General features: G+C 37.2%; 3 protein-coding genes across 6 annotated transcripts in view; 2 read left to right on the top strand and 1 right to left on the bottom strand.

The window, feature by feature from the left end:
* The window catches only part of LOC108677189 (transforming growth factor-beta-induced protein ig-h3), a 30633-nt gene extending 26046 nt beyond the window's left edge, over window positions 1–4587 (bottom strand). For all 3 annotated transcript variants that reach the window (XM_018165365.2, XM_018165364.2, XM_018165363.2), the window contains exon 1: window positions 4270–4587. In XM_018165365.2, coding sequence (XP_018020854.1) covers window positions 4270–4382 — 113 coding nt within the window. In that variant the 5' untranslated portion in view covers window positions 4383–4587. The remainder of the gene's footprint in view (window positions 1–4269) is intronic.
* Window positions 4588–6046: 1459 nt separating this feature from the next.
* Window positions 6047–9041, top strand: LOC125178034 (cytochrome c oxidase assembly factor 8-like). 2 transcript variants are annotated; one of them, XM_047880917.1, is made up of 3 exons: window positions 6047–6245; window positions 7968–8186; window positions 8523–9041. In XM_047880917.1, the coding sequence occupies exons 1-3, from the start codon at window positions 6117–6119 to the stop codon at window positions 8751–8753; spliced, it is 579 nt and encodes a 192-aa protein (XP_047736873.1). In that variant the 5' UTR covers window positions 6047–6116; the 3' UTR covers window positions 8754–9041. The 2 variants fall into 2 exon arrangements, with proteins under 2 accessions (XP_047736873.1, XP_047736874.1); XM_047880918.1 differs by lacking the exon at window positions 6047–6245 and adding an exon at window positions 6608–6671.
* Window positions 8987–12872, top strand: LOC108677202 (major facilitator superfamily domain-containing protein 3). The gene is made up of 4 exons (XM_018165387.2): window positions 8987–9142; window positions 9607–9740; window positions 10522–10673; window positions 11005–12872. The coding sequence occupies exons 1-4, from the start codon at window positions 8994–8996 to the stop codon at window positions 12004–12006; spliced, it is 1437 nt and encodes a 478-aa protein (XP_018020876.1). The 5' UTR covers window positions 8987–8993; the 3' UTR covers window positions 12007–12872.
* Window positions 12873–18190: the final 5318 nt, after the last annotated feature.

Genomic DNA, 18190 nt, shown 5'->3' on the forward strand with positions numbered 1-18190 from the left:
GAAAAAGCTCATAAACCTCCATCTTTTCGGCTAAGTAAGAGAATGCTGCATAGAGAGATATTTTGATGAGGTTTTTTAATAATCTATTTTTTTTTCTTAGAAGCGCAATTTTAAAATGTGCATGCACGTTAATATGGATGAATTTGGAGATGATCATTCAATTGCCGCTATTGATTTTAAAATAATGAAGTTAAGTAATAAGACATAGTAGGGTAACGTGGGGCAGCGCGCCCCCCACTTTTTTTAAACTAAAATTTTGACGAAGTTTTAATTGATACGAGGTGGTTCTTTGTTTTGTTTAAAGGTGCAACTAATGAGGAATGTATGATGTGAATTAGGCGCCTATAGAGTTATTCAATTTTTAATGAAACATTATTTTGTAAAAGGTGTCAAAATGGGCCCATTGCCCCACCCCTGGGGCAATGGGCCCATGGGCTTGGGGCAAGGCGCCCACCCTTGGTCCCTTTACTACAATTGCATATTTTTCGTTTAAAAATGATAAAACAACACTTTACAGTTAAAAATAAGAAAAATGTAATAAAAAATATGACATTCATTCATTTATTAACAACTCAAAAATCATATCCATAACTTGAAAAAAATATACTCTTGGCTTAAAAAATCTATCACTGACGTGAAGAAAAACATTTCATTGACATAACATTATATATCCTTGACTTGAAAAAGATATCTTTGCGATAAAAAATTTGTCCTTGACATGAAAAAATGTATCCTTGACTAGAAAAAATATATTTAGTTGATCAGAAAAAAACTTCGTTCCAGTTTCGTCCATAATCCAGATATTATGTGCAGAGAATTCGTACCTAATCGTGATTTCAGCCAACACCATAAAAACTCTCATCAACTTTTGGCTCATTGGTGTTGACTGAAATCAACTTTTGGCAAGGCAAGAGTCAATAACTCGAAAAGTGGTCATAAATACGCATAACTAGAAACTTAACCTGATGCCTTGAGGCGGCAAATCAAAAAATCATGCAATATTAAGTGTAATTTGTAATTCAAAAAGCTAGTCATAGTTTGAAAAGGTCATTGAGACAAATCTAATGATGTATAACACAAGACTTCACCATGGGCGCTTTGCCCCGTGACACGCGTGGGCCCGTTGCCCCCACTAGGTATCATTTCAATTTATATCGTGTCAACATTTTATTTTAAAAGCTAATAGTCTAAACTTGGTCTCAAAATTATCGTTATAAATATTACTTTGAAAAAATAATTCAAAGTAATTTCAAAATCTTCATCTATAGTAATGGAAAAAAACTTTATTTAGCGGCAAAAAAATTTTTATCTGGACTAAAACAGTTATTCGCAAAGAACTTAATAACGCAAACACTTAGCAAAACGTAAATCCGTACACTTCATCCCAGTGAAACTGTCGACCGGCGGTAGAGAACACGGATCAATATCTGCCATACTTAGCGAGAAACCCGCTATGGGCCCGTGACCCGCAGTGGGCTCGCTGCCCCATGTTACCCTATAATAAAATAAGTATGTATGTACAATTTATTTTACTAAAAAAGTTTTTCTATAACAAAAATATGAAAATAAAAAAAAACAAAGCAAAACATAAACATTACATCTATTCTGCACTATTTGAGAGAATCAGCGGCAATTAATTAATAATTTGAAATTTTTCACCTTCATTCAAAGGAAGAAATGCAAATGCGGAATTTTCTTGGCGCTTTCTTAGATAATAAGTCTTTATCTAATTTGTGAATATAACAATCATTTTACCTTTCGATCTGAAGAAAAACAGTGCAAATAATGTACGAGCTTCAGCCTAGCTATTATAGATATGAGCCTCACAGAAAGTTGCAATGGTTCAGTACTTCCGACCTGCATTCTGCTGTATTAAAAAAACTTGATAGGGTTCATCCAGCCTGAGAAAGCTTATTATGAAAAGTAAGCCGGCAATTCAATAAAGAAGTTAAAAATTTCAGAGCCTGAATTAAGAAATCTCTGTCGGGTTTCAACGGAACTCATGAAGTAGTTACAATGAATGGCTAAAATAATCACTTGATAAAGAGAGAGAGATTGATGGTCAAGCATATGGCACGCCGGAAGTCGACCTTGACCTTACGGAAGATCTGCTCCACGAGTCTACTTCCAGGCAGCGCTTTGCGAGATTTTTTATGGATTTAGGAAGTATTTTGAGGCATTGTCTGGCCTGTTTCCAGCCATTGCCATGTGTTTCCTTGAAACACTTCATTATTTAACAAATATTTTGCAATAGTTTCAACCATGTATCCAGCTTCGAAAACCTTTATTGTTTAAGAAGTATTTTGCTGCAGCTTTAACTATGTTCCAAGGTTCATAACATTTTACTGTTTAGAAAGTATTTTGCGGAAGCGTCAACTAGGTTCTTAGCTTCGAAATACTTTACTGTTTAAGAAGTATATTTCGCAGTAGCTTCACTCACGTTCTTAGCTTTTAAACATTTTACTGTCTAAGCAAAATACATACGCTTTCGACCCATCCTACATTTTTCTGCTTCAGCTTTTACAAAAAAAATCATCAATCGACATAAACACGCAAGACAGCCAGTGTAAAAAATACATGTTCCAAATTTTCAATATATATCGACTTGGATCAATATGAATTGTATCGAATAATAAATTACGAGCAGGTAGAAGGCAATTTTCGCTGGTAGAAATTCGAGGCAAGCTACCAGTAGGAGATCAAATTAAGAAGATTAATATAAATTAATCGATAAATCTTTCGAATGAAATTATATCTGCCCTTACAAATTATTTTGGATAAATGTGACTAGGAGTGTTATCTTTGTGACCGCGCTGTCTTCGATAGCCAAAACCACCAAAGGGTTGAGTAGTTTCTTGCATGAAATGTTTATCCACTTCATCAAACTTACTTATTGAAGAAATCATAAAAAATCCTAAATTCGTAAGTCAGAGGACAGCTTTCTTCACACAGAGACGGCAAAGTTGGTCTCGCGAAACGTTACAAATAACATTTAATTTTCATGGTGAATTATGATGAACTTAGTTGAATAATTTACGCATAGTTCGAAGTCCGTCCTTTAACCCTTCGAATAACGTCATGTGCTTTCGCAACACTAACTGAATAAGTTTCTTTTACTGAAGTAATAACAATGACAAACCTGATATATTGGCAAGCAACAGCACTACAATTAAGATGCAGTCAGAGTAGCTGTAAGCTATGGGTAAGTACTCTTTTTCCAATAGAAAAAAATGAGACTTTATTTGCACAAGGATACAATTTGTCTCGACTCAGAGGGTGGCGAGGCGGCAAATTAAAACAGTAACTATACGGCGTTATCTGAAGCATGTTAAGCGTAAATACGTTAGTTGAAGGTCAATGGTTCTTTGAGGTGCACATGGCCATGGACAAATTATTAACTTCATGCGGCGCTTGGTGACCGACAGTCCCATGACTCTGATTCATAAATTACATGCACGAGGATTTGCTTATTCGCAGCCACGAGTCCTGACGCTGCAGTGCCAACAACTCATCCATCTTCCAGGCTTGGAATACGCAAAATTTATTGCATTCTCTCAGACGCAAAAATGAGCAGTCGTCCAACCCGGGATTTGAAATAAGACGTGACAGATTTACTGTCCAGATTTAGTTGTTGCTATATGACCAAAATTTGAGCAAAAGGATATGTACGTGTTGATATTAAGTTCATTTGTTCTGATTGATAAATAATGTCACGGAGAGGAGGCAATGATTATAAATGTTCTAAGCTAGGTTTAATCGATGAAATGATGAAAATAGTTTATTAAAGGTATCACTCACTCGTAAAATAATTGGAAAACTCAAAGCGTACGTTCTTAATTTCGGAAATTATATTCGTTGAGAATAACTTAACGTGATGAACACTGAAGAAAGAATGCAGATAGAGCACTGAAAGGGAGTTATGAATTCTTAACAGTTTAACAACATTACTTCGAAATTTCTCGCAAACTTTCGTTAAATATTATTAAATTACGTGGTATGATGATACGTTCTAAGGGAACAACAATTGTTGTATAGCACGGAAAAACAACTCAGGGAGTAGGAAACGAACATTTAGGCATCACAAAATGGATCCATTCACGTGAAATTTAATAATTCCGAAGAAATATTGATATATAATTTTAACGAAACCAAAAACACCCCAGTGGAGGTATAAGAAATCTATAGAAAATATTTATAATAGAAAAAATTATTTCCTAAAACCCGATTGTGTTTCATTCTGAGGAAGTGAAAGATGTTGAAATAACTCACCCTTGCCGTTGAGCGACCTTCATCCACCAACGGGGGATCTTTTTAGCGTGGGTGAGGTCGAGCAAACAACTGCCTAACACAGTCATCCACACGACTAGTGTGATGGCTTTCATTTTCTTCCAACTATCAACAAACTTTACTGTCGTAAAATCCCAATTTTTGCCTTAAGGGAGCAGGAGTTAATCCATAACTTCATTCGTTGAAAAAATTTCAAAACTTAGGGCCCGACCTGTTCCCTCACAGCTCGCTGAGATACGGTCTCACCCAGACAGCCCCAACTACACTCACAACCTCACTCGACGAGCGGAGCCGAGCTACAGTTGCAGGTAACCCACAGAGAGACTCCTATTGAAACATTTAGATGCAAGCGGGAGACGACGCTTGCAATGAATAATTGTAAACAGCAGATGACACAAATCGTTCTTTACCATACAAAATAAGGGCATTTGCCATTAATTTTAGTATTGCCCTTAATTTAGTATTACCTTAATTTTAGAAGTAATAATTTTAGTATTTCTACCTACGTCCTGTTCAACTAAGGCAGAATAGAACTCGTTCGTCAAAACTTGATAAAAATTGACAGTTTAATGCATTTTCACTCGATTTTCGAGTGAAAGATATGACGAGTGAAAGATATGACATAAGATATGACGCATTTAGATATGACGCATCACATATTCACATTTAGGGTGTTAAAACGGGAAAATTTCGAGCAAAAATGTTTTTAGAGAACTCTCACTGCTGTAGATGCAAATGCATGGCAGTTGAGCTAGGTAAGATTAATGAAGATAAATTTAGAGTTTGGAACAGGTTTTACCTATAATTTACCATCTGAAAACATCCAAGTAGATCACAATCGCAACCTTGGTCAATATAGTTCAAAAACAATATATATAATTTATTTTGGCTTATCCTTAAATATTGGGAATTGAACCAAAGAAAAAAAAAATAAATCAAAAACTTTTTCAGGACAAACGCCAGTAAATTTGAAACGGGACACCAGTGAGATAACTTGAGCTCGCTGAACACGAACGGTAGTTTTAAATTGATACAACCAATATGCAAAGCTGTTACCAGTAATACGGGAGTAAGCATCATATAATATTTGTCAATCCGGAAAAATACTACGTTACTGATTGATTGAAAATGCCAGTGTCCACGTCTGCGGCGTCAGCGTGGAGACCTCATTGAAGTATACAACTTCATGTATACTCATGGCTTATACAAGGTCCCCAAAGGATTACTAGAATTTGAAACAAGAACCAACAACAGGGACCACGGCTATAAACTAAAAAAACTGCTCTGTAACTTGTCCACGCGACATTTCTTCTCGCTTCGAATCACCGACATGTGGATTTTATTGTGGAACAGCCTCCTAGCGGACCTAGCCCTAGGCTCCTTGATTGCATCGTTGACGCCCCGAGTTACCCGAGTATGAGCACGTTTAATTAAGAACAGACTAGATACAGATATGAAAAAATGTATGTTCAGACTTGAAATGCCTAGCACCATATCGAACCGGTGGAAGTCTAGTAGCTATTTCAAACTATCGTCAGTTTTGAAAATATGCGGTCAAATGACAATATTTTAGATCTTCTATGAACAAGCCACAAAAATTTCAAGATTCGGCGACAGGCTACATCACAGGCCTATTCTTAAGCGCCGACAGACGACATCACTATGTTATGTTAAAGTCAAGTATATTTATTTATTTTATTTCGGAATTCGAATTGGCGGTTCGGAACCCGGGGATATAGGATATAGTCCGAGTGGCAGCTGTCCGATTCGCCGGCTGTCGGTGCTTCACACAATTTTTATGAGATTAGTACCTATAATTTTATTGCAGAATGGTGCTCTTTCGCCTTTTTAGAGTAATACCTAGCGTCCGTGTTTCCTCAAAAGATGTGAGAACTGACTCGGCAAAGAAAGGGACGTTGAAAACATTCTTGATTAGAAATATATCTTCTTCAATAGCGGTAAGATAGGTAGAGAATACTTGATAACTGGAATGGAATCGTCAAATCAAGTTAGGCTAGGCCGCTAGGGTTAGTTGGAACTTGGAGGATTGAGGATGTTACCAGGGGCCAGGGGGGAAGTAAGGTTATTTTGTTATTGATGCATCATGCACAAATTGCACATTGCATCAAATTACGTTGCGATGCATAATGCATTGTAAACCTGTATTATTATGTATATAGCAATAGCTAGGCAGCCTAGGCTACCTACTGTATTTTTCCAGCCCTGCCTTCAGGCATTAATAATTCCTTGTTTCCATTTTTGTTCACCTAAGCTCAGTTTTGTCTAAAGTAAAGGCTAAGTGAACAATTGTGCAATGAGTCACAAGATTCAAAATACATTGAAGTCACTTACAAATTATGCTGCAAGATTTCATTAGTAACTTAGTAAGTAGCTAAAGTAGGTAATGAAATTACAATCTTGTTTGCATCAAAGTTTCATTTATACTACAATGCCATTGCCAATGCCAAGTGCAATCTGTCTGAATAAGAGCCTAATTTTGTCAATTATGGGAAAAATTGGGAACTATCACTAGTTCACTAGTCACTACTCACTACTAATTAGCATTTAGCAAACTATGCTCATAACATGACATTTACAATTTTACATGCAGATGCAGTCATCATGAGTCATGCAGTTGCAGTGAATGGCAAAAATTTGCTTTGATAAACTTAATTAAGACTTGGTAATTGGTATTTCACTTGCAGTCTGGTTACTTGGCAAGTTGGCAGTTGGCACTAGGCAGTTGGGTTGGGCTCGCCGCCCAGGTGCCCAGCCATCCATAGCTGGCCAGCCTGGCCTCAGTCCTGGCCAGAGGCCTGGGGCCGGGCCCTCTAGGCATAGTGGCAAACCAGAGATTTTTTTAGAACCAGTTCATTTTTAATTTCCTCATCTACTCCATATTTTAATCATTTCCTTATGTATGAAAATGCTGGTATCCAAGATACTTTCTAGTCTACTTATAGGACTCAAAAATAAACTTGAAGAAGAGTCTAAAAAAATTGCTGCTTTGCCACTATGCCTCTAGGCACTACTGCACTAGCACTAGGTCCTAATCTACTCCAGAAAATTTCCTAAAGCATGTTATTCTTAGTGTAAAAGAACCATTTTATTTTTGCACCTTGAGTTTTGAAGTATAAATATTTTTATGCAGTTATACTAACTGTTGAATGGGCTATTTAGCCATTGATATTAAATAAGTGATACTGTGATAGGTTCACCGTAAGACACCTTTAGGGCTTTACCACTGTACAAGAGTTTCCACTTGCTATACCGGTAGCAAGTATATATACTTTTACATTTTTAATATGAATCATGTTTTATCAGGTTCAGAAAAAATTCCTTGAATTAAATTCTAGCAATAAAAATACGATTCAACTTATGAAATTTTCTTGCCAATTACTAATTTTCTTGTTATGAAATCTACTTATTACTTAATACTTATTGCTTTCATGACAGAGTGCCCAATACCAGCCTGCCAGTTGCCAGATGGCAGGTGGCACCTTCATGTGTCATTGACAGACTGTTTGATTAATTTTTTGAGCATTTAGTAATTCTTACTTTTTATACGTTTAGCTTGCAGAGGTTCTTATGTAATATGTAATGATTAGTTTTCTATTGATCATTGTAATTCTTTTGTTATTTCATTGCCATTTGAAATAACTCTTATAATTTTTTTACAGTTACAAGGCCTTGACCACAAGACAGTGGTGCAAGCTGTCCAGAGACAAGAAGATAGAGATTACGTTGGTCCTCCACATCCTGTGTCCAAGTTGCGTCCAGTGCTTTATTGTACTGCAAAACAAGAGACTCCATTGCAAGCTGCTCACCGTACTTCTCTTCTTGAGACTCAAAGCTGGAACCAAAACTATTGGCTGCAACACAATACTGCATTTGAGAAAGTTGGTAAAATTTTGTAATTGCTATTTCATTACTCATAACATTTGCATATTCATTGGTTCCAGATTTCATTCTGTCTGGTTTATCTTGCAGCATGTTCAATAATGTAATATATTATTCTCTCTTGAAATTAATTATGACACAGTAGTTTCCAACATTCCTACTATTTCCTTGTTAGTTACACAGCTTTTTACAATTTTTGAATTTCTGATGAATTTTTATTTTTCGTAGCTCTCCATATTAATTTATGTGTGATTATTTTGTTAATAATTTCTGATGTTCTCTTAAGTTTCCTCATAATTGAAGGAGCAATTTTTTCATATGACTTTTATTTTCAGGAGAAACAAGCATTCATAACCAAGAAGTTATCAGAAAAATACTCCATAGCTTCAAGACATGGCAATGAGGATCAGCTCACTCTAACATCTGAAGAGATGGCTGAATTCTACAAGCAATTTTTAGATCAGAACTTTGACCAGCACATGCAATACAATCGAGAATGGTATAAGAGAAATTTTAAGCACATTATTATGGCTGCTAAAGTGTGGATTGAGAGCAAAAGAAGATAGCTAATGTTTCTTATTCATTCAATATTATGATTATTTTAAGTCAATTATATTGTTGGAGAGGGAGAAAATCATAGTTGGAGTATCTGTTGCAGAAATATTATTAAGAGTAATTTTTAAGATTGTTATTTTATCTGAAGCTTGTCTGCATCATTTATTTACCGCAATATGATACCTATTCATCAAGTCTGAACCTTGAAACCACCTCATCATAAGTTCCATTTACGCAAGTTTTAAAAAATAATGGACTATGCAAAACGAGTAAAACCATCATCCACACTGGGCAAGTTTGCTGCACTGGGTTGGCTGTACCTAGTGCAAGGAATTCCTTATGGACTGCAGGACAAATTTATCCCGTTGCAACTCCGCGCTCGTGGACTCAACTATTCAAGGTGGAGACAGTGAAAAACTTCAGGTTAATAATTTTATGTAATGGTTAGTGACAAACCAAAACATTGTACTTTCTGACATTTCACGGATTTGTTAATCCACTTTCGCTTTATTATTGCATTTCCTGAGAGGAATTGTTTAGTTTTTAATGGTATGTTATTGTTCTTTTCCTTAGGTAATGTCTTTCAAATATCAGCAATTGATGAGTAATAAAGGCTTGTCTAATGCACATGCGCTGCACATAACTTGAAAACAGCTGCTGCCAAACTACACAAATATCTTGAAAAGAGCACTTTATAATACCATAGTCAAATGCTGCATGGTAAAGAGTTGCCGTGTATGTACTGTAGGCAGGACGTTAATTCACCAGTACCGTAATTAATTATTTTATAATGAACAGAAAGAATATGAAGATCTGTTGAAAACCTTTAGAGACATCAAGGTAATAGAGAGTTCATTTGAGCAGCGTGGGCGCCGTGAAGGCCGTACTGGTTCCGTGGGTCACGAAGGGCTTGTGGGCGCCGGCGCTGCAGCTTTATGGCAACCGACGGCGGTGGCTGTTGGCAGCACTGCTGCTCCTGGCTGCTGCCTCCTTTGCCGGTAATGCTCATCCTCTATTTGTCTAGGGCCGAAATATCGAAAGTAGTTACGAGTTTGTTACTGAAGCAGCAAATCATTAACAGCTTTTCAAGCTTAATTCACTAATCAAAGACCTGAAATCGACCGCTACGTGTACATAGCAATTTTCAATAGTATTGCCCTTGAACATTTTTCCCTATCACCAACTTGTCCATTGATTTTAATTAGAGATTAACATTTCTGATAATTTAAATATTAAATCTTTCATTTCAAATATACTAAGTACTATATTCTAAACCCCTTCTATTTTTCCCCTCTCTGAAAGCATATAATTTAGTTTTTGTATGATGAAAGCTACCACACTTTGCTACCACACCTCTGAGTAGGTATGAACAAATTGAGAAGCTTGAATATCTCCTCTACTTCATTATTATTACGTTGACCAATATGAATGAATAAGACGAAAATGTGACGTTAGTAGACGATCCCAAATAAATGTATCAATATATATCTTGTAGACTATCCCTTAGGTTCTAAGAAAAGGCTATTAATAGTTTCAATGAAAAAATGGAAAATTACCTCTAGATAGTTCTTTACACGTTATTAATGATTATTTCTGCGCCTTTTGTAACTAATTCTTGAATTAATAACAGTCCTTTTGTAGGTTCATGATGGCTTACCTCCACTTTAAATATTAAGTAAACCTCCTAGAGAAATGAATGTTCTGTCTGCTCTTCAGTAAGATAGTACTAATGCAGGAGAGAAAGATCAGGTTTTAACTACATTTCATTCTTGCTTGCAGGCAGTTTGTGCGACGCAGCAGAGGACCTGCCAGCGGTGGTGGTGGTGCTACTGACGCTGAACGCTGCGTGCGCCGTACAGGACGTGGTTGTGGACGGTCTGGCCCTCGTATGGCTTCAGGACTCTCATCTCGGGCTGGTCAACTCCATGCAGGTCCACATAACCTCATGACAACTTCATGTTTTTGACATCAAGGTTGTTGTTGCTTCTGCCTTCTGATTTTGATGTCAACGGCCTGTGTTTTGCTCTTATTTATGTCCAAGCTCTCTTGATGTAGTTATAAATTTAAATTGTCTTTCGAATGATTTAATATATTTCTTTAGGTACTTATTCCAAATTGTTTATTTTTTTGCAATTACTGACCATAAAATGAGAAATTTTCAGCAAAGTTTTGATGTATTTAGGTTGAGTGAGCTTATTATTATGTTATTATCACTAAGGTGACTTATTTATCATGCTTAGTAGCGTATTATTAATTTTACAGGTTGTATTGTATAAGGTGGGAAGTTTATGTGGAGGCGGCGGTCTTCTTCTCCTGCTGCCATTGACGTCTTGGCGGACTTGTCTTCTGCTGCTGGCGGGCGTCTATGTGGTCACTGCTCTCTGGGTGCTCATTTTACCCTCACAACTCGGGCAGAAATATTTAAAGCCCAAAGAAATTAATCTTGAGCATGATGACTTCAGTCCAAAAGTTGAAGCTCGTGGAGAAAAATCACAGTATGTATCTAAAGATACAGCGAAGAAACGAATTTCTTCTAATTTTAGGAAGGATGCACTCGTAAGCTGTATTGATGGAAAATTTTCAGAATGCTCGGAAGTCGAGGTAGAAAACCAAAGTTTTCTGTCCATCTTACGCGCTGTTTTCTCTGCTGATGGGTCGACTTGGTTAGCTCTGTATGTGGCTTTGTATAAGATGGCAGAAAGAGGTACATTCAATAACTTTCCACTGCTCCTGCTGGATAAAAATGTGAGTATGGTCGAGCTGAGTTTCTGGAATGGTTTGGTGTCGCAAATGCTATCCATTTTAGGATCTGTGTACGGTGGAATTGCACTGTCAAAACCATCAGCTGACTGCAGTTCAATGCTCTCATCTCATTCTTTACAAAGACTAGGGTTGACTTTATTACAAAGCTACTGCGTATACGCTCTTCCTTCTTCTATTGAACCCAATTCTCTTTTATTCTACACGTGCATCTTTTCTTTGTGTTACTTGAGCTTCACAACAGGCGTTATATCCACGCTCACCTTCACACTCATGATGCGCTATTCCAAGCGTCTTCAAGAGGAGTTACAAGCGACGCATTACAGCGTCTTTGCTTCGGTTGAAGTTGCTGGTAAACTCGTTTTTGCAACGACTGCTGGCTACTTGGTCGATGTCTTTGGAGTACAAAGTGCCTTCCTTCTTTTTTCAATACTCAGTGCTGTGCCGGTTGTTTTACTTGTTTTTGAGCCTCGTTGCCGTACTTCTGAAAAAATAAAACGTTGAATCATTATTTGATGTTCGAACGCGCTCTTTTGTCTATAATTAGCCTCATTATGAGCAACAGGCGTATTCAACTCGTAGATGGGCTGGATAACCGGCCGACATATATATTTAATGTCAATTCAAAAACAAAATACGGCGCGTCATGTTTCATTGATTTTAACGAGCCTGGTGTAAAAATTTTTGGTTTGCTAAGCCTGTTTATAAAGTATTATATGTAATTAGTAGGAGTTATGTCTAGTGGGTTAAAAGTGCCTTTTTAACCTCGGTTTTCACAGCCATCTGTATTCTCTGTTTAGTACAATAATACTGTATTGAAATTTAAAACAATGTTAGTTGTGAGCCTAATTTCTCATTCATCAACGATAATAACCTTTTACTGCCAATAATGTACACAGCATCTGAAGTGCTTGTTGAACTGGTTATAAATTGTTGAATTATTATTATTATTTAATCACAAAATTGTGGCCCGGATGTTATTGTTTTCAGTCTTCTCGCTGTCTGTTTGTATTTAATCCTCATCTGAATTCTTCTCGCTCTGTGACTTTTAACTCAGTTGTAAGCGAATATATTTGATGCTTGGTGCGTAGAATATTTATTTCCTAGTGAATGATCATGTAATATGGGGTTTTATTGTTAATTACTATTTACTAACGTTATCTATATCTTTAGAGGTCTTTTTGTATTCAAATGTGTATCCGGAGTATCATCATTTCAATATTTGTCGTGTTTTTCTGTTAAACCGTAAAATTATTCAGCAAAATACCTAGCTTGGGAAGATAAAGTGTGCGTTAGCAAGTTTAGTTGATTCAAACTTACCTTCCTGACTATATGAAACTAACGCATCATTAATATAGCCGTATGAGAAATTGCCGAGAATTTTCGTTACATTTTTATGTGATTTTCGGGCGTAAGCGAAAAAAAGATCTAGTCACCTCCAGCAACAAGCAAAAATAATTACGCACCGAGTCGGCGAGGGAATCGAGTTCAGCTTCAGCACTCGGGCGCCAAAATTTGATTTGTATGTTATCAGGCCGGGCAGCCTGCGTGGTCCGCACTCGCGGGAATTTCACAAAAGACCCAAAATGGGACGTTCACTCAAACTCTCACCAGAGACGCCTTGCCTCTCAGCGTTGACGAACATGAGACCTAAACGAACCGACCTGCAGCATGCGCAGTCTGAAAAGGTAATGTACACTGTACAGTAACTTTAGAATTTCCTTTTGCGCTGAAAACGCATTAAAAACGCACCCGCTCTAGACTTTGGGTAAACATCAAAGTGATGCGAAATCAATGCAGATGTGTTGTTAAAAGTTGAAGTATGAAGCACCGAGAACTTGTGATCGTGTTATTAATAAAATTATAATAGAAATTTGTGTCCACAATCACTCTCCAATTGAGTTAAGTGCCCAAAGTAGTTATAAGAATTGCCCAATGTATACAGTACAATGAGAACTAAGATCAGCACAGTAGTAAGTTGCTAAGTTGCTGGTTCTATCTCAGCTTCCTGAGACAGTTCTGGTTAACATCAGCAAGGTGGCCTGACGTTTAAGCACAACAAAATTTAGTTGTATGTTCGAAACCTGCAACAAACTGTGAAAATTCTGCTACGCTGCGATCAACGCTGACACCACTGTTACACTTACTTTAAATGTGTCACTCTAGCCAGTGATTCTGCGTGATGCTTCGAACATGTGTAGAAATCATTTAATTGTTCGAAGTTAATTTTAATTCCATTTAAGTTCGAGGTTTAAACGGCATGAGGTCATTTAGACAGATTGAGGCTGGGGGAATGAAATTAAACGAATGCTTTGCTAGTTAAGTGTATCACTGTTTATAATAATTAGTATGATTGTATATCAGAATTATTATAATTGAATATTACAATAAGTATAATTGTGTGTCACATTTAGGGTAATTTTGTATCACAATTAGAATCATAGAGCGTTTTTTCATTTCAACTATTCTGTCCCACTAAAAGTTTATCACTACAAAACGCATGAAAGCAAATGAAAGCTACCAATTTCTGAAGTTTGCTCACTAGGATTTTAACGAGATTAATTTCGGCAGAAACTTGTTTGTTCTTAGTTGCATTGGTCGGAATTAAAATGATGGTTCTCTGTCAGACTTGAGTTTGAAAAGTGTAACGACATTTATGCCGCGGATGAATCATCTAAAAAATCCAAAGCCACAACGTGGAGCGCACAGCCCGAGAAAATGGACTCGTGTTACCAATTATGTGAACTAAGTACCCCTAAAATTTGGTTTTCGGGGTAGCCTTGAAAGCAGCTGCACAAAGCACTAGCATAAGACGATCGTTTGACCACACCACGGCCTATTCCTACCAGACACTCGGGCACGTGTGGTGCAAACCTGAGGTGTGCCCACCGCGTCAAGGGAATTACTGTTTTCTTCCGGCAACATGAACAGGGAAAAAGCGAGCATTAAAATTGTCCTGCGAGGGGAGCTGGCGTATGAGTGGACCCCTCATGCCGCGTTATTAGTGCGTATAATTAGGGCTAGCAGGCTATCAATTTCATTCTAATTGCGTGCATGCGTATCAATGGACGGTGAGTTTATTGCTCGTTTTAATCCAGTGATCGAGTTGAATTATATTCTGGAAAATTTTTTGGGACTTCTGTTGCATAATTTTGTCATTGCATCTATAAATGAATTCCTTCAATGTACTGCGTTACTTCACTTATTATATTATTCGATTGTTGGCAATTAATTACTTTCATTTTACAAAATTCTTCATTTTATTAGCGAATGGTTTCTTTAAGAAGATGAAATTGATCAATGTGCGTTAAGTGACTCCTTGATGAGCTTCATTGTAAATCTGATGTAACCTTTTATTCTCAAATCTCGTTAATGAAATTTTATTCCTGATCACCTCACCATCCACTCGTGTTATGATGCATTTGGTCCTCAACGTCGACAGTTAACATCTTTCTTTATTCTTGAGTTCAATGAGGACTTGCTGCTTAAATTCTCTTCTTAAAGTCGAATCTCGAGACGAGACGTTGCCGCGACCTCAACACTCCACTCATCATTGTCCGTTGCCAAGAAAAAAGCGCCTCTTTTAAAGCAAAGTTCAAATCTCTCACTCAAGTTGCGAGTTTAGAGCCGCTTTGAATATATATGTTTAAGCTTGGTCCCTGCCAGCGTTACTCTGGCATTGCGTGCGCTGCCGAGAGGCGCAAGTCAATATTTGCCTGCGACTTAATCAATCAGGCTCGTAAAATTTGACGGCAACTTTAGCAATATTCGCTAGCTTGATCTAGTCGCAAGAAATATGTGAGCTTTCTATTCTCACTTCAAGTAGATTGAGTTGAGTGAGTAAATTAGAGCGGGGTTTTTGAACGGAACGCGGATCTTGTTCGGAGAGCGATAGTCAAGCAAGTTCGAAGTTTTGGCCGGCGGTCGATGCTGTGATGGATTAAGCTTCGTGATGGATGCTGGAGATTTTATCGTTGGTGTCACTTCCTCTTTTGCCTACCGTTAAGCTTCTCTGCTACGCCTTTCGTCTGAGAGTTCACAAGTTTTGGTTGGAGTTCATTGAAGCATTTATCGTTGATTAATTCAATGGAATATCGCTTAGATGATCCCAAGTGGGCGCCTCTGATGGCTAACCGCATTGAGCTCGTGAGGAAGGTCAGAGATACAACAAAGAAAACTATATAATGGTTGTATAAAATTGACATTGAATTAATCGATAATTTTAATATTGTATCGTAACATTGTATTGTGGTATTGCAAAATTATGCAATATATTCCGTTGAAGAGCGGAGCGCAGGCGTGAGAGAGTTGGTGATATTTCTTTCCAGTCGAGTAATGAATGGTCAGAGACTGTGAACTTAGCTTCTAAATTGTCTCTGTTATGAACATAATGCAATAACTGCATGCTGTACTTAAATAATTTGCAAGACTGATGACATCAGCCGTATTGGCTCTGCTTTGTTCCAAGACTTCGCTGTGCTTCATTTGCGCAGTTCTCACGCCTAATTTGACGGCCGAAGAAGTTCTGGGTTCTCATCTTATTAAGTGTCGCCAATTGCAGGAATTAAGATCGTTAAGGCACTGATGAGCGGCTGTTGACGTTGACTTGGTGGCAATTTGCTCCATCGATCACAGCAAAGTTTTGAGTCACATCCCAATTGAGAAGCTGCCTGAAGATCAAACATCTTTACTTGACCAATTCCAAGATTTCTATGGCCGATTGAGATTTTAATCAGAGATTTCAAGAAAATTATTTTGAAAAATAGCTTCGCTGTCTTCAGTATGCGACTTTTATTTCAAAGAAGAATTGCAAGTTTTAAAATTGCTCACTTTTTTCGGGATGGAAACCCAGTTTTTTTTATGGGGTTGCAATAATCAGGTTTTTGAACATCGCTGACGGTGATGAAATGATTTACAGGCTCGAATTTAAAGCCCTCTATGAAATGTGAATGAAAATGAAAGATAGTATAAGCTTCGTTACCGGTGATGTGCCCATCTTGTATCACTTGAAGAATATCATTGAGGAACTCTCTGATACTCAACTGATTCCCATCAGTTCTCGAATTCCACTAATTAATATTAGCTTTTAATTGCCGTAAATGATGCTCGCCATATCAGGAAAAGATTAATATGATAATAATATCATTGTTTCCAAAACCAATTTTCCAACCACCATATTCTTATTTTTGAATAGGAAAGTGTATATTTTGAATTTGGTCTGTTGAAATTTGATTATTCTATCCGTGATTTGCTAGAAAATAATTATAAATAAATCTTTATAAAATCTAGAAAAAAATCACCACATATTTTTGTATAATTTTGTATAATAATTGTGTTAGCCTTCCATGATATCTTCTCATTAGTTAGCATTGATAATTTTCGAACTGAAGTGCTTATCGCAAGAATTCAATTTATGCCGCGGAAAACTTTGCAAAAAATATTCTGCGTCAATAAAATGCAATGCGTGTTCATTTTGAAGCTCAATCGCAGCCATGTTCCTCAGATATCCGAGCAAATAACTGAAAATTGGGCTATGGCACTGCGCATAAATCAGCAGGACACTCGGAAAAATACACGAGTTGTATCGTCCCAAACAGTGACCCGCTTTCTTTCTTACAGCACGAGCACTGAGCAGTCGTAGCACATATACGCCTTTTTGCCCTGCCAGTCTGGGTCAGAATGACACACAAAAGTAAAAAGTGCACCTTTATTTGGACAAAGTCTGACTCGTTTGTTTGAGTGAGGGGACAGTGCAGACCCGCCCTGTGCATTGCCGTCTCACAAACAATCTATTAAGGTCCCCTCAAAGTCACCAACAAACGCTCTTGCGGCAAAAACAAAGAGTTCCATAAATCCTCAAGAAAATGTTCGTGTAAAACTAATCCTTGCCAGCGAGTGGAGAAGAGAATGCCGTCTAAAAACTTTTGATAAGTGGGCCTTTGAAGGAGCGGCGGCCGAGGCAGCCTTCAGTAAAGTGCTTCACGAGCGACGCAGATTTTCTCGGGTGATAACTTTGAAGGACTTGTCGATAACAGCGATAAATAAAAGGCCTAAACGATAAATAAAAGGCCTCAACGATAAATAAAAGGCGTCAACGGTAAATAAAAGGCGTCAACGACAAATAAAATCCGTCAACGATGAATAAAAGACGTCAACGATAAATAAAATCAGTCAAGTATTAATAAAAGGCGTCAACGGTAAATAGAAAGCGTCAAAGATAAAGAAAAGGAGTCAACGAGAAATAAAATCATTCAACGATAAATAAAAGGCGTCGACGATAAATAAAGGCGCCAACAATAAATAAAAGGCGTCAAAGATAAATGTAAGGCGTAAACGACAAATAAAGGCGTCAACATGAAATAAAAGGCGTCAACGATAAATAAAAGGCGTAAACGACAAATAAAGGCGTCAACAATAAATAAAAGGTGTCAACGACAAATAAAAAGCGTCAACGACATATAAAAGTCAAATGAATAAAAGGCTTCACAACACCACTGTCCATCGATCGTTCCTATGGGTGGTGGTCTCCTAACCTGTAATATTTTGGCCCAAATTGTGAATATACAATGTATAGTATAATTGTATTATCATAAAATTACATTACATTACAATATAGATTCATTGCCACCGAATTACTTTTTGGGCATATTATATTTGTTCTACTCTCAATAAATTATTAAGCCTAGGG

The sequence above is a fragment of the Hyalella azteca genome, unplaced genomic scaffold (assembly GCF_000764305.2).
Source record: "Hyalella azteca isolate HAZT.00-mixed unplaced genomic scaffold, Hazt_2.0.2 contig6587, whole genome shotgun sequence".
Lineage (NCBI taxonomy): Eukaryota > Metazoa > Arthropoda > Malacostraca > Amphipoda > Hyalellidae > Hyalella > Hyalella azteca.